At 33.8% G+C, this 25,535-nt stretch overlaps 1 protein-coding gene across 6 annotated transcripts in view; it reads right to left on the bottom strand.

Annotated features, from left to right (window-relative positions):
* Window positions 1-7,825: 7,825 nt before the first annotated feature.
* The window catches only part of Lrfn5 (leucine rich repeat and fibronectin type III domain containing 5), a 263,210-nt gene continuing 245,500 nt past the window's right edge, over window positions 7,826-25,535 (bottom strand). For 4 of the 6 annotated variants that reach the window (XM_070027161.1, XM_070027150.1, XM_070027179.1 and 1 more), the window contains 3 exons: window positions 22,268-23,672; window positions 19,050-19,762; window positions 7,826-8,200 (listed from right to left, as the gene is read on the bottom strand). In XM_070027161.1, coding sequence (XP_069883262.1) covers window positions 8,142-8,200; window positions 19,050-19,762; window positions 22,268-23,652 — 2,157 coding nt within the window. In that variant the 5' untranslated portion in view covers window positions 23,653-23,672 and the 3' untranslated portion in view covers window positions 7,826-8,141. Of the gene's footprint in view, window positions 8,201-12,514; window positions 13,922-19,049; window positions 19,763-21,728; window positions 21,812-22,267; window positions 23,673-25,535 lie in introns of those variants that run through there. The other 2 variants (XM_070027197.1, XM_070027188.1) reach the window with 2 other exon arrangements.

Below are 25,535 nucleotides of genomic sequence, written 5' to 3'. Positions count from 1 at the left end.
TAAGACAAGATGCAGACAGAAAGGGGATCCAAATAGGGAAAGAAGAAATCAAACTCTACTTTTTTGCAGATGACATGATCTTGTATTTAAAGAATCCCATAGACTCCACTCCCAAATTACTCAAGCTGATTCAAAATTTTGGAAAAGTAGCATGGTAGAAAATTAACCCCCCAAAATCAATGGCCTTTCTGTATGCCAACAATGAGAAAAGTGTGACTGAAATTAGAAAAATAACTCCATTTGTAATAGCCCCTCAAAAAATAAAATACCTAGGAATTAACTTAACCAAAGAAGTGAAGGACCTCTATGATGAAAACTTTAAAATCTTGAAAAAGGAAATCCAAACAGAACTTAGAAAATGGCAAAACCTCCCATGCTCCTGGATTTGGAAAGATTAACATCTTGAAAATGGCAATACTTCCCAAGGCTATCTACAAATTTAATGTGATACCTATCAAAATTCCAACCTCATTCTTCAAGGAAATAGAAGAGGCAATCCAAAAATTCATATTGAACAATAAAAGACCCCGAATAGCAGAAACGCTCCTCAATGGAAAGAACACTGCTGGTGGAATATCAATACCAAATTTCAAACTCTACTATAAAGCCATGTAATCAAAACAGCTTGGTACTGGCATAAGAACAGACCTCATGACCAATGGAATAGAATTGAAAATCCAGAAATGAACCTACAGACCTATAGCCAACTAATCTTCAATAAGGGAGCTAAAATAATAGAATGGAAGAAAGACAACCTCTTCAGTAAATGGTGCTGGCAAAATTGGTTAACTACTTGTAGAAAACTAAAGCTAGATCCTTATATATCACCCTGCACCAGAATCAACTCCAAATGGATCAAAGACCTTAAAGTCAAAGCAGACACTCTGAAAACATTACAGGATGGAATAGGAGAAACCCTAGGTCTCCTTGGCTCAGGCCGAAATTTTCTGAATAGGGACCCGGAAACACAACAAATCAAAGAAAGGTTGGACAAATGGGATTGCATGAAGTTGCAGAGCCTCTGCATGGCAAAGGACATAGCTAGCAAGATCAATAGAAAACCCACAGATTGGGAGAAGATCTTCACTAGCTATACAATGGACAAAGGTTTCATATCTAAAATATACTTGGAACTCAAAAAATTAAATCCCCCAACAACAAATCCTCAAAGAAACCACTGCCCAATAAATAAGTGGGCTAAAGTCTTGAAAAGAAACTTCTCTGAAGAAGAATGAAGGATGACTAATAGACACTTGAAGAAATGCTCAACCTCCTTAGTTATAAAAGAAATGCAAATCAAAACAACATTGAGATACCACCTCACCCCAGTTAGAATGGCTATAATCAAGAACTCTAACAAGAACAGATGCTGGAGGGGATGTGGACAGAAGGGAACTTTACTTCATTGTTGGTGGGCTTGTAAACCTGTTCAACCACTTTGGAAAGCAGTATGGAGGTTCCTCAAAAGACTTCACATAGAGCTCCCCTATGACCCAGCAATCCCACTTTTGGGCATTTACCCAAATGTTTACAAACAAGACCACACTAAAGCTACTAGCACAACTATGTTTATTGCAGCATTATTTACCATAGCAAAGATCTGGAACCAACCCAGATGCCCCTCAGTAGATGAATGGATCAAGAAAATGTGGTATATATACACAATGGAATTCTATGCCTCCATCAGAAAGAATGACATTTCCCCATTTGTTAGGAAATGGAAGGCTTGGAAAAAATTATATTAAGTGAAGTAAGCCAAGCCCAAAGAAACATAGGTCCCATGGTTTCCCTTATCTGCAATATCTAGTATATGTATGAGTCAAGGAGAAAAGGTCAGATAAGGTGATGTTAGGAAAATGAACCCTTAGATATGTATTTAAATGTTTTTTTTCTTACATGAACCTGTTTCTAATTCATTTATAAGATTATTTCTTTGTTGCTTTGTATGTCTCTCCCCCACCGTATAACCCCTGCTTTCACTATATTTGATGTCGGTATAATTTGTGGAGATGGGGAAAAATAAGTCATTTAAGGATACAGGTGGACCCGTTGCAACTATGGGAAGTACAAGTTGTCATGTCGAAAACGAACTTTACAACTTTGGACGGGGTGGGGGGGGAGGGGGGGGAGGAGGGAAAGGGATCAGAAGGGGAAACAATGGACGAGGCTACAATGCTTGATGAGAAATGTATTCATTATCTTGACCATGTAATTGTGACCCCTCTCTACCCTATGTTCTCAAAAAATTAAGATTAAAATTAAAAAAAAAATAAAAGAAAATACATGGCTCTGCATGAAGCCCATGAAATAGTATTTGGGATTTTTAGTCATTGGAGTAATTCAAATCAAACCATAATGAAGTATTCTTAGATGATGAGTAATGATGGCTGTCAGAGAAAGATTGCATATGTGACACTCTACCTTGAAGTTTATATTGCATAGTGATATCATAGTTATCTTCATTTGTGGAGTAAATCATTGTGATAGCAGCACAACGATTAATTCACCTAATAAGGAATTTCTTAAAGTTTATTGTTAACTGTCAAATCACAGTGCTTCATACCTGAGAATGGTAAAATAATAATAATAATAAGTATTTCAATTGTGCTCATATATCACCTAAGGAAAATGTATAACCCCTGCTTTCACTATATTTGATGTCGGTATAATTTGTGGAGATGGGGAAAAATAAGTCATTTAAGGATACAGGTGGACCCGTTGCAACTATGGGAAGTACAAGTTGTCATGTCGAAAACGAACTTTACAACTTTGGACGGGGTGGGGGGGGAGGGGGGGAGGAGGGAAAGGGATCAGAAGGGGAAACAATGGACGAGGCTACAATGCTTGATGAGAAATGTATTCATTATCTTGACCATGTAATTGTGACCCCTCTCTACCCTATGTTCTCAAAAAATTAAGATTAAAATTTAAAAAAAAATAAAAGAAAATACATGGCTCTGCATGAAGCCCATGAAATAGTATTTGGGATTTTTAGTCATTGGAGTAACTCAAATCAAACCATAATGAAGTATTCTTAGATGATGAGTAATGATGGCTGTCAGAGAAAGATTGCATATGTGACACTCTACCTTGAAGTTTATATTGCATAGTGATATCAGAGTTATCTTCATTTGTGGAGTAAATCATTGTGATAGCAGCACAACGATTAATTCACCTAATAAGGAATTTCTTAAAGTTTATTGTTAACTGTCAAATCACAGTGCTTCATACCTGAGAATGGTAAAATAATAATAATAATAAGTATTTCAATTGTGCTCATATATCACCTAAGGAAAATGTATAACCCCTGCTTTCACTATATTTGATGTCGGTATAATTTGTGGAGATGGGGAAAAATAAGTCATTTAAGGATACAGGTGGACCCGTTGCAACTATGGGAAGTACAAGTTGTCATGTCGAAAACGAACTTTACAACTTTGGACGGGGTGGGGGGGGGAGGGGGGGGAGGAGGGAAAGGGATCAGAAGGGGAAACAATGGACGAGGCTACAATGCTTGATGAGAAATGTATTCATTATCTTGACCATGTAATTGTGACCCCTCTCTACCCTATGTTCTCAAAAAATTAAGATTAAAATTTAAAAAAAATAAAAGAAAATACATGGCTCTGCATGAAGCCCATGAAATAGTATTTGGGATTTTTAGTCATTGGAGTAACTCAAATCAAACCATAATGAAGTATTCTTAGATGATGAGTAATGATGGCTGTCAGAGAAAGATTGCATATGTGACACTCTACCTTGAAGTTTATATTGCATAGTGATATCAGAGTTATCTTCATTTGTGGAGTAAATCATTGTGATAGCAGCACAACGATTAATTCACCTAATAAGGAATTTCTTAAAGTTTATTGTTAACTGTCAAATCACAGTGCTTCATACCTGAGAATGGTAAAATAATAATAATAATAAGTATTTCAATTGTGCTAATATATCACCTAAGGAAAATGTCATAGCTTATGGTGACAATCTTGATAGTTTCTCAGAAAACTAAACAAAAAAATTCTCCAAAATAAATTATCATATGACCCAGAAATTTCATATCAAAATTTAGACACAGGAATTAAAATCTAGGATATACTGGTTGTTTATCGCCATCCACTGAAGAGGTTGGGATCAGAAGATTATGGTTGCAAGCCAGCCCAAGCAGAAGAATCAGAGAGACTCCATCATAAATTGATCACCAAAATACTGGGCCTCCTGTGCACTCCATCTGGGTGGCTAAGGGGTAGAGCACCAGTGGTAAGCAAGAAGGCTGAGAAAAAATGCCTAGCACTGAGTTCAAGTTCTGGTACCACCATTAAAAATAATAATAATCAGATATCTACATGTGATGATTTACTGTAGTACTATTTAGAGTAACCATTCAAAATGAATGAGTAATACAGACATGGTATTCAGGCAAACTTACCTTATATGCAAAGGAATACTATTCAGCTATAATAGTACAATGAAATAATAAATACTACAACATCATAAGTTATGATAAATATTTATAATCCCCATCTGCATGAAATATCTGAATTGGGTGATTACAAAGAGTAAAAGTTGATTAGAGTTGATCAGGGGCTGGAAGACCAGAAAGTTATATTATGGCTACTAAAAAGAAAGTTTCTGCTGAGGAGATACTTTATGTTTTTTATATTTTATGATGAATATATCAAAACAATGTAAAGGTAATAAGCATCTTTCATCTGTCTACTTTTAGACCTTCCACAATAAAAAAAAAATACTTTTTGAGGAACTTAAGCAGATTACTTTCCTTCACTTTCAAATTTAATAAAACACCCCTGTGATAAAGCAGTTGGTTTGTGACATTTGCTTTCATGTTGGTTTGTAACACTTACATTTTAAGTTATTGTGTATCTTTGATACATGCACATAACACACAAAGAAATATTAATTATTGAATTTGTAAATGTCAATATTAACTTATTTTGGATATAAAAAGGAAAATAAAGAATGTTGAATAAATTCTAAAATGAGTTAAATAGAATGAAAGAATGACCTAAATTCATAAAATAGTTTGAAAATCACAAATCTAAAATAGCCCATAAGGCATTTAATATGTGTGTGTACTATTTTATGACATAACATAATAAAAATATTCACACAACTTAATCTGAAGTTTAACTTAAATATAAATAGAAAGTAAGTTCATTTTATCTTTCTTTCCACATTTAAGTTACTGCTTTCAACTCTCAACATCATCAGCCACCTGGAATCGTAGAAAATATTATGGATATTTAAAATAATTGTAAATTTATAAAGTAAGCATTAAAATTTCCAACCCAACCCACACTCACAGTTATAAAAATACTCAAAGCAGTCAATTGGATTTGGTGTGTGTTTCATTTGCTTTATAATGCACTCTGGGTAAGATATTGCAAAAGTTAAAGTGTAAGATACTTGAAATTAGCAATTTTGGTAGGTAAACTAATCCCAGCTACCCAGGAATTTAGAACAGATACACAGGAATGACTTATCTTATGACAATTCATTTTAGGATTTCTAGGCACACTGAGTGAAGATTCCATTATTCAGCTAGAATTACCTACTTGCTCCCATATTTTTCCTTTTTTATATATAGTTTGTCTTTTAATTTTTTTTATTTGCTTTCTGTTTATGTAGTACTGAGGAATCAAATCTAGTACATGGTAGGCAAGCACTCTATCACAAAGCCACATTCCTAGTCCCCATACTTTTATTAATCTCATTTAGTTTGAGGCATACATCTGAATTCTCTTAAATATCCTTTAATAAAAATATATAGTATGAAAAAAAGAAATGTACTTATTATCTTGCCCATGTAATTGTAACCCCTCTGTATGGTATTTTCACAATAAAAACAAAATAAAAAATAAAGCAAAAACAAATATATATATATATATATATATATTATATGACATTTGGGAATTTATTATTTCTTACCTCGAAGATCATATACTATTCTTTTCTTTTTTACTCTTAAACAATATAAAAAATAAGTTGTGTCCATGATGAGCACCAATCAATGTTTGATTCGGTGCGTAAGAAAATACAGGTTTTAGATTTCATTATAAGTGTGATAAGGTGAGAATTTTAAACGATTATATTTAATTTTAGTTTTAAACACAACAAAAGTTCTATTTTATGAAAACAGCAAAGAGCCTAACAGAACGAAGCCTGATCAGGATACTAATACCGAGGAGGTACCAGCACCAGGACAGCATGAAATTTTTCTCAGGCCATTATAGACTTGTCAAGAAATTGAAAAACGGGTAAATTGCCAGTGTAACAAACCAGCTGTAAAATCATAACTCCGTCTGTTACTTCTATTTCACCAGAGAGTTGTGTGTGCCAGAGGGACAGGTATAGGTAGGTGTTAACTACTGTGGCAGCTCCTGGCACAACCTCTAGCTCCCCTCTTGTGGTTACATTTTGTAGACTCTTATTCCATACCTAGGAACCTGGGTATTCTTGACAGTCCAAAAAATGTGGAATGGTTAGAGAATATTGTTAAAACTTTTTGTTTCTTTTTTTGTAGGTCATGGGGCTTGAGCACTGTCCCTGAGCTTTTTTGTACAAGGACAGAGTTCTACCACTTTGAGCCACAGTGCCACTTCTGATTTCCTGGTGATTAATTAGAGATAAGTGTCACAGACTTTCCTGCTTGGGCTGGCATCTCTGACCCGTGATCCTCAGATCTCAGCTTCCTGACTAGCTAAAATTACAGGGGAAGCCACCAGCTCCCAGCTTGTTAAAAAATTTTTAAAGAAAAAATATCCTACTTTTTTCAGTTTGAACTTAAAATACAATAACTGCTAGGTGCCAGTGGCTCAAGCCTGTAATCCTAGATACTCAGGAAGTTGAGATCTGAGGATCGTTTTCAAAGCCAGCCCAGACAGCAAAGTCCCTGAGACTCTATCCCCAAATAGACACCAAAAATAAGCCATACGTGGAGCTATGGCTCATGAGTTGGAGAACTAGCCTTGAGTACAAAAGCTTAGGGACAGCACACAGGCCCTGAGTTCAAACACCAGTTCTAGCACATGCACACACAAACACACACGCACAAACTTATTGGTTTTAATAATAGCTAGCAGTGCTGTCACAGAATAGAAATCTTCAAGGCTTTAGACAAATTGAATTCAATTAGTAAAAAACAATGATGTTTTTAAAACTTATTTTATACCAAATCCCATGTTGCATTTTCAAATTTAATTCTATAACTTATGAAAATTTGGAAGATAAGTGTGGGTAAACTAGACACATAAATATAGATCATCATATATATTTCAAAGATTGTAACCTCTGGATTCTGTGTAAAAATAAATACACTAATAATTATTATCTACTAAAGATATCTCAAGTCTATGTTTACATTAGAGGAATTGCAGTTCTTTGTTCTTATTTATCTTGATAACGTACAAAATTGTTAAATGAAAACTTACAATGACTATAGGCCCAGGAATTATTAAAGTCTTTTTGACTGACCTTTCTAGAAAAGCAGTGAGTCTATTTGGGTTAACTACAATTTAATTGTTTTGCTTATTTCATAAAGTTCTGTAGAAGAAAGCCCTCCTCATTTTCTGACATGTTTCTTTTTTGTTTTGGTTTTTAATGGCTCTAATCTTTATTCCCATGAAAATGAGTACATCCAACCACAAAAGAAACTAATCTATTATTATAAAGCAATTTCCAAATCCTTAAGAGTTTTGCACTACTCAATATGCTATGTTCTTCAATAATTACTGCATCTTTCATTCTTGATACGACAAGTACATCCACAAATAAGGCACTGTGCAATTTCTCTCATAGTAAAACATTTATTTGTTAAAGTGATATAGTATTCAAGATTCTACAGTCTGTTAAATCATGGATGGTAATGTAAGATGGATTGATACAGAACTTGATGCCAATGTAGGTTATTTTTTTTCTCTTTCTTTCTTAAAAAAAATACTTGTAGGCCAGAAGAAAAAAAAATCTGTGTTGATAAGGAATGAAGCATGGTGTGATGGGAGCCAGTGTCACCAGCATCAGAGACTGCCGACCCAGCTCCTGTGGACAGTTTCTTCTTCGACACCAGTTCAACAACTCGCCTTGTGAACTGAAACATTTTTAAATTTTATCCAGTAAAAATATCAGTGGCAACTGTTTTCAGGAGAGAGAGAAGTGGTGCTCTTCAGATTAACTCCAGCCTCTGGAATGAAAGGGGGTGCGGGGAAGGAAAGAAAACACATAGCAAATAAGATAATGTGTTGGTAATTGTAAAGCTACTGAACTAAGCAGACGATTTGTTGTCATAAAAGATAGAACCGACATCTGTATTGTAAATATTTACATTTAATTGACATGTAAAATATTACTTGAAAATTGAGCATGGAAAGGGTTTTCCTTTAAGAAGGAATTTTTGTGTAGGGAGATTAAATGATCAATGTTGAGTCAGTCAAATTGTGGGATGTCCTCAAATCTGATGATAAAAATGATCATTTCACTTATTAATGCCGGCAATTAAGTTTTAACATACAATCATACTGGTGTTTTAAAATATGAAAGCATTAAATCAACTGTGTTTCATGCAGCACTCAAGAAATAAATGATCTCAACATATTAATATCTACTGAGAATTCGGTATCATTTGAAACATTTCATAAAATTTAATTATACATTTAATGATAGTGGAAACATGATCATCTTCCATAACTAGTTCTTCATCCAAAGACCAAATTAAGTGTGAACGCCAACAATTCACAAGCAAAGACAAATCACAGCTAATTTAATTATGAGTCTGAATATTTTATAAGATACTTAAATATCAAACTGTGAAAGTATTTTCTCTTTAATATGGACTAACTGTATTCATGGATTTAAGATATACCTATAAATTATATCCTTGAAAAGAAGAAAAATAACATTAGACAACTATGTTTTCAGATAACTACAATAGAAACAAATTTTCTCCTTTCCATACAAAATACACCACAAGGTCCTATATATTGCTTCAAAAATATATGGAGCAAGTAGATCATGAAAAACAGATTTTATTTATTTATTATTTATTTATTTATTTAACTCAGAGCCCAGGCACTATCCCTTAGGTTTGTTGCTCAAGGCTGGCACTCTACCACTTTAGCCACAACTCTACTTCTATATCTTTGGTGCTTAATTGGAGACAAGAATCTCATGCATTTTTCTACCTGGGTTGACTTTGAACCATGATTTCCAGACTTCACCACTTGAGTAGCTAGAATTACGGGCATGAGCCATCTGACATCTGGCTGAAAAGTAGATTTTTTAATTTATTGCATAATTTTTATCAAAATATATAGCAAATATTGGGATTGTACATAACAAAGTTATAATGATATGTTAAATATTTGACATTTTGCACAATAATGAAAATAAAAACCTATATCAATAAGAAAATATTTGATAATTCTAAAGAACCTTATTTTTCTCAAAAAAGGCTTATTGCATTAGTGTTAAGATGTATGAATAAAGACTACTACATCCTATGGAAAAGAGGGAGAAGAAAGAGGAAAAGAAGAAGGAGGAGGAGGAGGAGGAGAGGAAGGAGGAGAGGAAAGCAAAGAGGAAGGTGAAGAGGAAGGAAAAGGAGAAGGAAAAAGGGAAGGACAAGGGGAAGAAGAAGAGGAGGAGGAATTAGCAACATGAAATTAGAAATTTTACTAAATTTGCTTTTATTGGTTTCATAGCATACCTCATGTTAGAGAATACTTATGTTTTTATATTTTCAGTAATATGCTTTTTATATAAAAGAAGTGATTCAAGCTATTGAAAATTGTAATGTAATTAAGTTTTCAATAGGTCTAGAAGTAAAAACAAAGAAAATGGAGAAGCTTGGTATCAGTGGCTCATGCCTGTAGTTCTAGATACTTAGCTACTAGCTACTCATGTTTTGATATCTAAAGACCCTGACAGTAGAAGATTCTTATCTCCAATCACCCAGAAAAATGCTGCAAGTGGAAGTGTGGCTTTAGTGGTAGAACACTGGCCTAGAGAAAAATACCAAAGAAAAAGGGTTAAGCCCTGAGTTCAAGTCTCAATACCAACACAAAAAGAAGGAAAATCATTAGACAATATGTTGAAAATGAACTGTACAACTTGGAGGGGAGGAATGAGGGAATCAGGTGAAAACCTGGGAGAAAACAAAGGAAGAGGTGAAATTGTTCAAAAAGAAATTTACCTGACTTACATAACTGGAACCCCTCTGCATATCACCTTTACAATAACAAATAAAATGAAAAGAAAAAAGACAATGCACAATACAACTAGCTTGACTTTGCAAGTTATAGATTTTTCAAGATAACAAACTTCAAAGTCAAATTGATAGTTTTGTAAGCTTACGTGTTCTTCAGTTTCATCCAATTTCACATTATATTAAAACATTATTAACAAAATATAGATAATTATAAATGAGGGATTAATCAGGAGGAGAAGGGGAAGGGGACAAGGGAAAAAAGATAAAGGTTTAATAATCTTTAAATATATTTCAATTGTATGTGAAAACTTTATAAGGATAAACATTGGAGTTGGAGTGAAGAAGAAAGAGACGGAGGTTCAGTGGTGTATTCACAAGGAATATTGTTGAAATAGCTTGTCCCAAAATGAAAAAAGAGCATTGCAACTTCTTGAAATCGCATAAAGTTGTCAGAAGATAAAGATAAATTTATTAGAGGTAAGAGACTGACTGGAATAAAATATCTATATGCCTGGAAATATCAAAATGAATCCCTCCTATTATAGCTAATGTATACTTATAAGTCAATAAAATTTAAAGGTGTGAATTTATAGTTTATGTCAGAGCTGTTGATGCTAAGGTTTAGCAAACAGAAAAAATACTGGGAGATTAATTAATTAAAGTTTTTCTACTTGAAGCCTCTACCATTAAAAAATAATAATATATTATTGAAAAAAACCAAAAGCTGGTACTAAGTAGGGCACAGAAACAAAGATTTCTAAATCGCTAATCAATAAGTAAACTCTTGGAATCATTTAATGAACATCTGAACATTAAACACATATTTATGAGTATTCAAAAAATAAAGACATCAATTGTGGCAAAATTTTCAAGAACCAAAGATAAACAAATCAGAATAAAGGTAGGTGGGTTTTATAATGGTTCTTATTTAACACTGTAAGAATAACTTTCAAAACATTTATTGGCAGACAAAACTTATTGAAAATAATAAAGTACAGAGAAAATGCAAACTACCTCAGAAGGAAAACTATGCACCCTTCTTGGGCATGCATGTATGTTCATGTACACAGATAAACACAGATAATGCACATACATTTCATTGATTTAAATACAGTAATCACTTGTACAGAATATTTATCAAAGACTTTTTCAGTAAAAATGTAAACCAGTCTTTTGTTCACTGCATTCATTTTAAGGATAAAAGTGTCAGCCAAATCTAAGGTTAATTTTATGTAATAATCAATTCACATATAATTCCCAGGAAATATTATCAATGATTCTTCTCAACTTTGTTCTTAAGCTATCGTAGTGCATTAGACTAATTTTACTTACTTATAATAATTTTATTATTTTATATGACAGCATAATATAGTCATCCTTTGCTCTATCACAGTTTACTTATTTCTACTTTGGGGATTTTCACCTGTCTTGGAATATAACTCCTGTGATATGTGAGCAATCACTATTTACAGATTCTTTTAAAAACCCACAGTACAGTGAAGTCCCAGTGAAGCCAACCCTCTACTGTTCCTCACCTACAGTGTTGTGGATGGTGCAGAGGGCTGTGAGGATCAACTACATAGGCCAAGGTCTCTTCATAAGGGTCAGCCCTGCCTGGACCTGTGGACTACTATGGAAATGCTAAGTCAGGTAGAGCAGAAATCACGTATGAAATACCAAGAATACTGACATTGGTATCATAGAGATCCCAGAGCTGATAATAGAAATGTAGCATGAACTGGGTGAAAAACAAGTGATATATTCATACTAAATGTTGTCAAATTTATATTTATCTGATGATTTGTTTATCTTAGTAATGCTTATAGAAAGAAAAATAGACAAACTCTGAAAGGATGATTAAGGTTTGTTTCAAAAGAAGAACCAACAAGAAAATTAGATGACATCTGATACTTAATATTTGTTGGGTATACTTAATGCAAGAATACACATGTAGGCAAATATTCACTACATAACACTGAAAATTTATGCACCATTATCATAATTTGTATATGGTTGATAGAATTTGGTTGAAAATTACCTTTTGTTTTTAACTATGTTTTCAAATTTTCTGTAACTATTACTAATTTCTCTCACATAAACACATTACAAAAAATTTGCCATTCAGCAAATCCTGTGTCCCCTAGTAGCACAAAGACCTTCAAAAATAAGTCCAAGTATTTCCATTTCTCTAAATCCTACTTTTAACAATGGAGAAAAATGAATAAATAATTTCAAGAATGCTTAATATGTGAACTTGGAGAAACAATGAAATCAATCATTTTAACATGATGTTGATATATTTTCTTCTTCTTATAAATCATAATGCAGCATTTAGCATTGTTCCGAATCACACTGCTAAATCAAATGAGCTTCATCTACCTTCAAACACTTTCTCATGGGACCTCACTTTCCACTCATCTGCGATAAATATCCAAAAGAGCATGAAAAATAAAGTCAAATAACAAAACAAATTAATACCTCTCATAAATAATGGAGACAAAGAGATAGAAAAAATAAGTGCTGTGAGGAGAGGAAGCTTACAGGAGAGACAGAGGGAAGGAGAGAGAATTTAAACTGAGGTAGGAAAAAGAAGGGATAAAACAAGACATCTCCATGCAGGTCAACCCCAACCCAAAGGAGAACACAGAGGTTTTGCCAGACATTGAGTCTCACAATTGCTTCCAATGAGCCATCTGTTCTTTCCCTGCAACTGAAGAACAGGATCTTAAATTCAGAAAAGAAATGATGCATGAAAACACTTTGGTTTAGGAGTGGAATCCACTAGGGAAATCTCTAAAACACTGACCAAGTTATTGTATTACTTTTTAGTATAAAATGTTAAAAAGTAGGACTCTATTTTTATTACCAACAAATAAAACAATGGCCTTTTATAGAACTTTAAAAGCAGAACACACACACACACACACACACACACACACACACACACACACACACACACACACACACACACACACACACATAAATTTTTTTCTGTGCCAAACCTCAGGAAAATATCTGATGCTTCCAGCTGTTTGAACAGATTGCTTAAGTGCTATTCTGCTCTGGAAACAGACTATCTGAGCCAATTAAAATGCAGGAATCAAATACTCATATCAAACTTCCAGAAAAAAAAATAAGACACTCAACAAGAGTAATTGGTTGCTGACAAAAAGAATACCATGAATATTTCATGTGTAGTCTTTGCTCAATTTTAGAGTGGCTTTATTCATTTTAGATAACAATGAAGCACTTATATTCATCTTTTTCAATGAGGCATAAAGCTTCATCTAATCCTCTATTAAAGATGTGGAGACCATGGATAGGAGCAAATTCATTCTTATCAAAGTCAATGTCTACATGTTTGGAAATATTTGTGAAAGTGCATGTGGAACCCTGCATGACTGAAATTATGATGTGACTGCTTCTAACAGCAGCATTCGAGTGACCTTCCTTTTCTAAGGTGACTACCATGTACGTGCTGCTAACCAGGAACAGGTTAACGTTCATGAATTGAAATTTTGCTTCACCCATTAAACTGTTCAGTGTTTCAAGTATTAATGGAAAATTTCAACATGGTGTACAAACCAGGAAAGAAAACACAAAATAATTGATCATCTTATGTGTTGAAGCATGTGGCAGGAAGTGAGATCCTCACCTGTGTTTCCTGGAAAATCTGCTCAACATTAGCCAGCAAAACATCTGCGAATAAAACTTTTAATGTCACGCACAATTCTGTTAATTGTTCGAGGCCCAGATCCTAAAAACCTTTTCTTGAAATCTTGAAAAGACTCTTCCATTTTGCTTTTAACTGGAAATTTAGAGGGTTAATTGTAACTGACTTTAGTAGTTTAAACTTTTTTACAGCTACTTCTTACTACATAATACTACAATGGTAGAATTTTTGTTATCATTCTAGTAACTAAATGAATTTCAATGATTTAGTAACAAAATAAATGATCTAGCAACTGAAATGAATTTCAAGGGCTGGGAAGGTAGCTCAGTGGTAGAGTGCTTGCCTCTCATGCATGAGGTCCTGGGTTCGATTCCTTAGCACCACATAAACAGAAAAGGCTGGAAGTTGTTCTGTGGCTCAAGTGGTAGAGTGCTAGCCTTGAGCTGAAGAGCTCAGGGAAAGTGCCCACGCCCAGAGTTCAAGCCCCACACAGACAAAAAAATAAAAAATAAAATGAATTTCAAAGTGATTTTTTCTGTTAGAATTCAATAAAAAAAGTTGTGTTTCTAGTTATTTTTCCCTGTTAATAATTTATGTTTCAACGATATCATTACATATGATTAAATAATACATCAAGGAAAAGAAGAACCACAGTAGGAAATATTATTCACTACAGAGTATAAAATACTCATTCAATATTCAGTCTCCCAACAATAGCCAAGAATCCATTCATTTTTATGTAAAACAGTGATTTCTAAATGTAAAGACTCTGCCTTAAAACAATCCAGATGTATATTTAAATTGTGTGGAAATGTTCCATGTAATTACATAATTCTTCATGGCAAAAATTTACTTTGTATAACTCCTGTAAAGCAAGTGCTACTGATTATTTAGAAGTGGCACAGATGAAATTAAGGATTTAGACACAGTTCACAGATGAGCATAAGTACAACCAGTACAAGTTGTTTTTAACAAAATCTTCAGCCGAAATAGTCATATAAAATTACAATGGCATCTGGAGATTAATGATTTTATGAAAACAATAAAAGATATGGAGGATATAGAGAAAAGTTAATATTTTAAGGATTCAGATTATGGTGGAGTGAATAAAATGTATTTCATGAATTCCTTAATTTTACCTAAATGATTGCCTATCTGATATTTTCTGAAGCAGAATCATGGCATCTAAGCCTATTAAAGGAAAAAGACTGCACAGCTTCTTTTACAAACATATTTGAAATCAAGATTTGTTTATTTTTTACCATACATGAATAGTCATTACTTCGAAAAAAATGGATGAAATTATTAAAGTTGTAGAAGCACACACCATCCTAAAATTTAGAATAATTAATTTATGTGCTCTAGTACAAAATACATGTGATAAATGTCAAGTGCCATTTGTACTAAATTTTTTTGCTGGGAGAATTTGTCAGTAATCAGCATTATTTAAATCTCATTACCTCTCATCAAAAATCTATTTATTTGTTTGTATTGTAGCACAAAATTATTTTGAATGACTTAAATATATGTGTACATACAATATATTATAAAACATGAAAATATAATGCACATAGGTAATGTGCATACATATTCAATATTAACTTTAGATCCTGAATTTAATATTGAAGTAGCTAACCATAAAAAGAAGATAATAGTACAATGGTTATTTTTAGAATTGTTATTTGTAGAAAAAAATTTTGAGGTGATAATTCCATATTTATCCATAGTCTTAATTATTACTGTTACTTTATCACTTCAGATCATCAGATATTTTTAGGATGACTCAATCACAGCAATGTCTCAATCACATTTTATCTGGGATAGTTTCTAGGATCACTTTGTTTCCTTTAAGATAAGAATAAAAAAAAAGGAGAAGCATAACCTAAATAATTGTATTTATTCGTTTAGAATAAAGATAGTATATATAATATAATCATATAGAATATATTAGAATAGTTATATAAAATTTATTTATAATAAATATATACAATTATTACACCATATGTTTATTAGAGTGGGAAGAAATAGACTAATTTTAAAGACAGTGTTTTGAAGCTAATATAAAAAAATCCCGTGTTGATTTCACTGATTTTTTTTCTATTTTCTTTATTCAATGATACACCTATTAAAATATTAAAAATAGTGTCCCTATCATATAAAATAACGTGTTGTGGTTATTAAGAATATAAGAAGGAATGAAAAATATTCCTTTCCATCCAACCCATTGATCTCCTCAATTCCTTCAAAGCAGGCAGGGGAAAATGAGTTTCCTGCTCTCAGACACTGGAAAAGCTAAGCAAGCAACAGAAAGATGGGGTATCATTCCATTTGTCCACTGTAAATGGATGCTGTTTGCTTAGTATTAAAAGCATCAACTACAAGTCTCTCATCCAAAAGTCACTGAGTTCAGACTTGCTATATTCTTCGAAAAAGTATTTCAATTACCTTTATGGTTCTATCTTTAATGTTTATAGAAATATTTTTAGTGTTGAAATTTTAAATATTACATGTTAGAGTTCATTAGTCTACATGTGCTGAGAGGACATACTAAAATTAGAAGCTGGAAGGTAATTAATTGATAAGAACTCTGTAATAATTACTTATAAATGCTTTATATTTGGAAATAAAATATTTCTTTTCAAAAACAGAACTGAATAAAATAATTAAAATTAGCTTGAAAGCAAGTATTTTATGAATGCTTAAAACTGGAGAAATATTTCAGAAAGTAGGAAGAAAATAATTCCTGTCTGTAGACAAGTGGAAGATAATTCATTTAAAATAGTTCTTCAGATAATTTCAGAAAAAATATGTATCTTTCAGAGACTAGATTTTTCTTTTGTTGGTCATGGGGCTTGAACTCTGGGCCTGGGTGCTGACCCTCAGCTCTTCAGCTCAAGGCTAGTGCTCTACCACTTGAGCCACAGTGCCACTTAGGGCTTTATCTTTTATCTGTTTATGTTGTGCTGAGGAATCGAACCCAGGTCCTCATGCATGCAAGGTAAGCACTCTACCACTGAGCCACCTTCACAGCCCCACTAGAGAATAGATGCTTTTCAAAACTTATGTTTTAAAACACATTTAATAAAATATATCACTCATACAGGTAAAATCAACTTTTGTATCATTATATGGCACAGTGAGACCTCAGATGAGTTTGTTAGTAGTTGAATGGCAGTTTTGTTGTTTTAAATTAGAAGGTAATTACTCAAAAAGAATGAGAACAATTTAGGGATACCTATTCTTTTTTAAAAAAAATATTTGGAGCAAATTACCTGCTAAAATGAACTTTGTGTGTTTTCTAAGTTTGTTTTCATGTTGATCAAAGTGGTAAGGTAAAATGGAAAAAGAAAAAGAAAAAATAATTAAGAATGAGGAATTAAAATAACTACATTATTTATGCATGCAGTGAGGGATAACAAGCAGCAAACTAGGTTGTGAGTGACATACACATGCACACACACAAGTTATGTAAAGGAAGGTAATAAAAAACCAATTGAACAACAAGAATGACTGTGTTTCTCGGGGTCATAAAATATTTGGAGCAAAAATCTGTATTGTTCTAACTAATCAAAATTCTTATTGTTTTCCTCCTTCCACATAGTCAATTATTCATTTCTCCTTTAACTCATTCAGGAATCTAGGCAATTGTTCTGGTTCAGATATGATAATATGTAAGTAACATTAGTTATCTCTCTAAGCAAAACTATAATCATTCACTTACAACTAAATACAATAATCTTATGACCTTCCTGGAAAAATCTTTTGATTTCTTTTTTTTCTCAATACATAAAATCTTTGTAAGACAGAAAAACAGAACAGAAATTCACTTCTAGGAACAAATGTTACAGCATTTGATTAATACACTGAAAATTGTCTAGAAAACCTAATCAAAATTTGAATGATTTTCAATGATTTTAGTCAAGCAAAATGAAATCCACATGATTAGATATAAGATTTTAAACGTCTGAGAAATAAAATATTTTTAATAAACATCTCACTATTTTAAAAAATATAGACATCTGAAAAACATAAAGGAAACTTATCAGTAACTTGGAGGAGGTACATCGACTTCCTGCCTATGTGATTTTAGGCCTATTTGTCAGATCACTAAAAATCATTTCTTTGAGCATTCATTTCTTTAAGATTTGAAACTTGTTTCCATTCAAATGTTGTGTTTGTGTTGTTGTTTTGCCAGTATTGGGGCTTGAATTCAGAACTAAGTGGTTCTCCCTTAGCTCTCCTACTTTAACTACAATTCCACTTCTGGCTTTTTGCTGGTTAATTGGAAATGACAATCTTGCAAAACTTTCTTCTAGGCTGGATTGAAACCACAATCATCAGATGTCGGCCTTCAGCCTCTGGAGTAGGTAGAATTACAGGTGTCAATTACCGATGCCTAGTCATTAAACAGTTTTTAATAATAATTTGAAAAATCTAGGAAGGGGAGAACAGTATGCTACTGTTAACTAGTACTTCATACACACACACGCACAAGCACACACACACAACATATAGTTTCATTAAAAATATCAATTGTCCATAAGAGGCCTTTTTATAAAATTGAGAGAAATACCATGTTTTCTATGAAAGACATTTTGTTCTCTGTGATAACCACTGTTTTGCAATTTGCTGTTTTCAGAAGCTAAAAGCTGGTCTTAGAATAGAGAAGGCACTGGTACCAACTCACATTTTTTTTCCCTTTATACCATTGTATTTTGTCACCTTCATATATATCTATCTCTATATTTATATAAAGATAGATACAACATGGATATATGTGGAAGTTAACTGTAACTGTACTAAAAGGCATGTATACAACCTGAGCTCTACTACCAAAGTTTCACAGAGACAAGACTGGAAACCCAAATTCCAATTTCCTATGTGGATTTTCAAAATAGAATTTTAATGTAAAAGCAATAATAGATTACACGGAGCTTTCCAGTATGCACTCAGAATTTGCAAGGGTTGCTTTTCCACTATGACAATCAGAAACATAAGATGGAAGTGACATCCCATTCATAGACATGCTTCTTTTAGGACACAGTTCCCATGTGCTGTGTGAGTTACCACAACGAGAGTATTCCTTTAATTCTCCATTCAGGGAGTACCTGTGCCTTGGTCTGGATCTCTCAGCAGGCAATGTGAGAAACTTACTTGGCTTGGTGTGTGCTCTTTTAGATGCAGGCCCCTCTGTGACTGAATCAGGAGGACGGCTAGCTAACTGCAAGGCAGTTGAGTTGTTCCTGTTAGTGTTTTGGGACTCGACATTTGTGACAGCTTCATTCTGTGGTTCAGTACTTGGCTTGGTGCCAGTCTTTCTTTTCTGCTTTTGGGACACAGACGTGCTTGAAGTCCAGGTAGGAGGCAAAGCAGAGGTAGTGGTAGAAGAGTCTTGACTCGAACAAGTTTCTGAAGATTGAATCACATTGTCATTGGCAATTTTACAACACTGGGCATTGTCTTCATGCCCCACAGCTTGTTTGGACATGGACTGGGGCAGCGTGACACTGCAACCTTGTATTTGAGCCCCATTAGTTTGAGAATAAACATTGCTCACCTTGGTGACTTTGTGTTGCCCATTATGGTTACAAACCTTATACCGGATCATGAGAATAATGATGAAAACCAGCACAGATGCTACAATTATTCCACCAATAATTATAATCATGGTGCCTCCCAGAAACTGGGACTGCATGAAATGGCAACGCACATAATCCTGCTCCGTGGTGAACTGGATGCATCCCACAACTCTTGTAGCAGTGAGGGAGGTGATGCCATCGTCATATATGGCCAAGACACATAAGTCATACATAGTTCCAGCAGCCAGGTTATTGACCAGGAAAGTTTTGCTCGTGGGAGGTATCATTCTGAAGGACAATGGAATTTGGGTTAATATTTAAAGCGACATAAAATGTGCTCAATGTCATTATGACTTTAGTTCTCACTCGCTCAGTACTCATTAAGATAAGCACATTAATAACTGATATGAAATATGGGGAAATGATCTAATCTTAGAGCTACCCAGTTACAATGGCTAGGAGTCATTGTTAGAGTCTGCATTATATTAATGGTGTCTGTGCCATGCCTTGACAAGCTTACTAATTACATTGCTTGGAAAAGCAGAACTCCTAATAAAAGCCATTGCTAAAAAAATCGTTTATGACAAATTGCTTTTGAAAGGTGTGACTGTGACATTATCTGACTACTAAACAAATCCAGTTAGCACTCACAACACCTCTGTGATGAAAAGCCAATTTGAGGAAAGAGAAGACACTGACAATCACATTAGAAAGCAGAATGAAAACACAATTCTGAGTGCTTACTTTGCAAATCAGTGATAAGTTGCTATGAAATCATACCTTTAAAAAACCCATGTTTTGAAACTAAGGTGATTTACAAAGATTACACTATTTTAGTTTATTAACCTCAAAATGTTTTCATCTTTAAGTGAGGACCATGTTCAGAGCACAAAGGCTGTTGACCAATGAATAAATCCCTTGTACACAGTATTGATACTGTTGGAAGTTTTCCATCAAAACACATTCTCTAACTTTTGAGAATTTCCAGATTGTCCTAAATCTATGACCTTTAGAAAATTTGGGTAAATACTTCTTTCTTTCTAACTTCTTTCCAAAGATGTAGTTAAATATGACTTACACTAAAATTAATTTAGAAAATAAAAGCTTGTGACTGAAAGTGACCACTGAATCTGTGAAACTTGACAATACTAATCTGAGTAAAATGTGCTTTAAATACGTAAGAACAATTTCAGGCAAGGACAGCTATTTGTGATCAAAATTCCTGTGAGTTAGTAAGTGTTCAATAAATTCCAGACATCATTAAGCCCTTAAAATACATTAAAAAATTTCATGCAATAGCGTGAATGATTATTTTCCAGATACCAAGCATCAGATTCAAGTATTCAATAAATTCCCTTAAGATCTAAAAGAATTTACTCATCATGGCAAGATTAAAACCTGAGAATTTAGGACATAAACCTAAACATAAACATGTTTCAGAGAACTAATACTTAAAAACATAGAATTTCCAGTAAAGGCAGGAACTTGAGAGTAGAAATCAGCATCTTTCAAATGGTTAGGTAATCCATAACTAAATGAAGAGCCCAACATGACTGAAGCAAACGGCTTTATGCTGATACTAGTGTTTCATGCTCTATCTCTTTACCTATTTAGTAATGAAAGTCATACTAAAAATCACTTAGTCTACTTTCTTCTTCTTAAAGATAAATAAATTAGCTAGACCCTTGCCTATGATTAAACATATGGCTTGTTTAAATAGTTTTATCTTTCCCAACAGTCCATGCTATTTAAAAAAATACCATTTCCATCCATGAACAAAACCCATATCTTCAAGAACTCAACCAACGTACAGAAGTAAAATAATCTGATTTCTGAAAAAATATTGATGCAACGCAGAAGAAAATTCAAAATGATTTTGCATCATTTTCTAGGGCAATAATAATCTATCACAAGTGAGATTATATGAAGGAATAAAAATGTGTATGTCTAAGTGAAAAATCAGTCAAGATGTGACTATAAATCAATGAGGCTGAACTTTACAAAAACATACCAGAATTTCCTTAGCACATGCAAATTCATCATCATTGCCCCTTACCCAGAAATTACATTCTTAATTCCAGTGATACTTTCACTGCTCAAAAGATTCATTGGCTTTCTCTTTGGAACTGTCTTATGAACCAGGGCACATGAGACACACATACACATAACACAATCACTCGAAGAATCAGTCTCATTATTTTATAGTTACATCCTATTTTGACCAAAAATGGCAGTATCCATCTTGATCACCCACCTTGTTCACAAGACTTGAATCCAAAAGGCTTTGCTTGTTTCCAAAATTCAAATTCACCCTCAAAAGACGAAGATTTGCCACCACTGAGGATATTCAAAATAGAATCACGAAGGTTCTAAAGATAATTCCAAAAGTGCTTTGAGCAATGACAGCATCATTGGGATAATGGAATAGCTTCCCAACATAACTTCCTTGAAGGAAAGAACACTCGTATGGATGTGTAAGTTCTGGTATGTTTTTGAATTTTTAAATCAAAATCATTCTTGTTCTCTGATTGTCACATCTCTTAGATGAAGTGAAAGAGTAAGCACAATATTAAATCTAAATATCAGCTCTGTAAACACAATACCATTCAAAATATTTCTCCATATGCATCCTCTATCTTACAGGTATTTGATTTTATACTTTAAAATTTGGAGTGTTATAATTACAACACAGAACAGAAATGTCAGTTTCATATCATGTCAGTACTGCATAAACAAAACCCTACACTTATCTGTACAAGGAAATACACAGATGATATGCTTATTTTTTCTTACCTGTAAACAAGGGTGTCATCGTAAGTACCATTGTACTGGATTTGAAACATTCGTATTCCTGGAATATTTCTTTGAAAATTAAATTTGAGTAATGCTGTAGACGAAGTTGCTTCTACCACCAGAATTTTATCTTGACTCATTTTAGTATCACCGTTGCTGCTGCTTGCATTAGAACCCGACTTGGTAGAAGTTGAGATATCTGAAGAACCAGGATCGGGCTCATGGATGTGGTTGGTACTGTTGAGTAGGTGAGGGAGCTTAATTATATGCAGATCCACTGTTTGTGTTGCTTCCCCTGCGGGATTAGAAGCAATACAGGTAAAAGCACCTGTATCCTTCACAGTTGTTATCAGAATGTCGAGGGTTCCATTATCGTACACCAAAGACCTCGTAGCATTGGAAATAAGCTTGCCTTCGGGAGAAATCCAGTGAATTGCAGGCTCAGGGTCTCCTCTTGCTTTGCACCTCAATGTGGCCCTTTGACCCTCCAGGACTCGCATCTCGTGTGTATGACGAGTAATGAGTGGAGGCTCACACAGAAACTCTTCCTCAGGGATTGACCAAAAATAACGACCAGTTAAAAGTGCAGGAGAAGCACAGGTCTCTAGGTCATCTTCTCTGGACAGACGCCTCAGCCACAGCAACTCACAGTTGCAATGCAAGGGGTTTCCACCAAAACTCAATGCAAAAGTAGATGGGCTGATGATTCCTGAGGTTGCTAGTACCTGGGCTCTCTGGAAGAGGGGATCTGGTGGTAGCTTCTGCAATTTGTTTGATGTTACATCTAGCCGAGTCATCTTGTGCAAGTGGGAGAAAGTCCCCTTTGGAATGTTATCAATCATATTGTGATCCAAACTAAGGGTATGTAAGCTAACCATTTTCTCAACAGCATCCCAAGGAATTGTTTCCAGATTGTTGTAGGAGAGATCCAGCTCCTCCAGAGCAAAGACATCATCAAAAGCGGTAGAAGAAATTAAAGTCAGCTGATTGTTGTTCAGTATCAAATGATGGAGATTGGAAAGCCCACTGAACATATCATTTGTAATTTTAGTCAATCTGTTGCTATTCAAATGCAAAGCCCTCAAATTGCGTAGATCAGCAAAAGCATGAGGTGTAATAAAACTTATTGTATTCCTGGATAGAGTCAGGTCTACCAAACTGGTCATGTTAGCAAAATCTTTCCTTTTGATATTTGTAACAAAATTGTCTGCCAACCGCAGTTCCACAGTTCTTCTGTCAATGTTTGGCGGAACAAATAGAAGCCCTTTCTTGGCACAAAGGGTTGCAAGATTAGGAGACAAAATCTGACAGACACAACGTTTTGGACAGATCTGAGCTCTCACTGCGATGCCAATGAAAAACAGGTAAAAAAGGATTTTTTCCATTGTAGATCAGATTTAAGAGCCTGTAAAAGAAGATACAAAAAAGGGTGTCAACATCCAAACACTTTATTAATACTCTTCTCCTTGCTAGAATAACACTTTTCTGCAGATTGGAGTATACAAATAGTTTCACTGGTTTATTTAAGAGATTATTATTAAATAGCTATCCTCTTCTAGAAGCTGCATGGGGCACTAAGGGTAAGTAATATAAAATTCACAGCTACAAAGGAGTTCAGGCCAGTGGGAAAACAGATATCAAAAGATTAATTCCATAAATAAGTAATATTTTAAAAATATAACACTACAGAGTTAAGCAAAACAGAGATGTCTATTCCGGATTGGGGAGGTGGGAGTTTAGGAAAACAGATCCTCTAAACCAAGGTTGACTTCTTTTTACACAAATAAATTCAATGATTATGTGCATACTTACAGAGTTGCAAGTAGCTCAATTCAGTAGTCTATATAATAAAACAATATTTGCTATTAAATTAAGCTTGCAGCACACTTTTGAAGGTAGCTAATTAGTGCAAAATTCATGAACATAACTATCACGTCACTAAAAATGTGAGATTTTAGTCTCAAACTTGATAAGGTTAAAGATTCATCACAAATTCTTGGAATTCCTAGATGTCACAATATTTTGTTAGATATAGAATTAGATTTGTGAACTAATTTGTGAAAAGCAGTTATCACAATGTTTAGCAGATTCTGAAACATGTCATTCAGTTTGCCTTTTCTTAAAAATCATGATGAATTTTTATTTATTCAAATGTAATTTAAAAAAGTAGTGAACACTGTGGCGATTTCATTTTCCATTTTGATCTTGAGAATCTGCTAATGAAATTATTCCTTAATAACAACAGTAGCAACATAAATGTGATTACTCTTCTCATAATACTGGAAGTTTTAAACACCAAGAGGGGAAATTAATGCAGAAAATTATCCAAAATTTAAATTGACTATCAATAAGATTTTGTTTTTTAAAAGAAATGATACACCTGGTATTTAAAATAAAATAAATTCTCATGATTAGTGAAGTATTGTCACATTAAATTCCATTTTAATAACAGATTAAATCCTCTATTCATGAGAGGAAAAGGAATATTGAACTAGCCATTCCACAAGAGGCTGCAACAAATGAACAAAAATATTCAAAATACTACTGTAAGATACTGGGAATTATTAAGCAGAAAACTGTGCCTTGAGCTGGTGAATTATCAAAGAATGATCTCTCTCATTCCTCCAGGGGAAATTTCCCAAACCACTGCTCAGGAAAGAGAAATGAGACTAAATATGAACAGCTATATTAAACCAAAGAGACAGAGATTGGGGTGGGGAGTTTCCAGTGGCTGATAGGGTGGGCAGAATTCAAAGGTGGTAAGAGTTAAAAAAAAAAAAAAGGAATTTCGAATGTATGCAGGTAGTGGTCTGGTTACTGACCATCTGAAAACATGGAATTAAAAAAAATGACAACTAATCAAAGAAAAACAGTGATCTGTGGAATATTAAGAACTCAAGCATTGCAGGTGCTAACAGTTCACACCTGCAGATCTACTCAGGAAGATATTCAGGAGGCTGAATTCTCTTAGGCAGACAAATCCATGATACTTTTAGTACCAATTAACCAGCAAAAAGCCAGAAATTGACATGTGGCTCAAGTACTAAAGCACCAGCCTTAATCAAAAAAGAAAAAAAAGAGCCAGGGGTCCTGAGTTTAAACCCCTGTACCAAAAATAGTTAAGCATGAATTTAATTAGAGTAGCAAAGAAGACAATGAGGCACAAATACATTTGAAATAATAAAGCAATTTTCAAATATAATTTTAAAAACCTATAACTCAAAACTTAAATAAGCCATATTAAGACACATCATAATCAAAATATAGC

This window comes from Dipodomys merriami, unplaced genomic scaffold, assembly GCF_024711535.1.
Source record: "Dipodomys merriami isolate MVZ:Mamm:240054 unplaced genomic scaffold, mDipMer1.0.p SCAF_1, whole genome shotgun sequence".
NCBI lineage: Eukaryota > Metazoa > Chordata > Mammalia > Rodentia > Heteromyidae > Dipodomys > Dipodomys merriami.
Note: the sequence above shows the minus strand (reverse complement) of the source record. Positions and strands in the feature narration are given on the sequence as shown.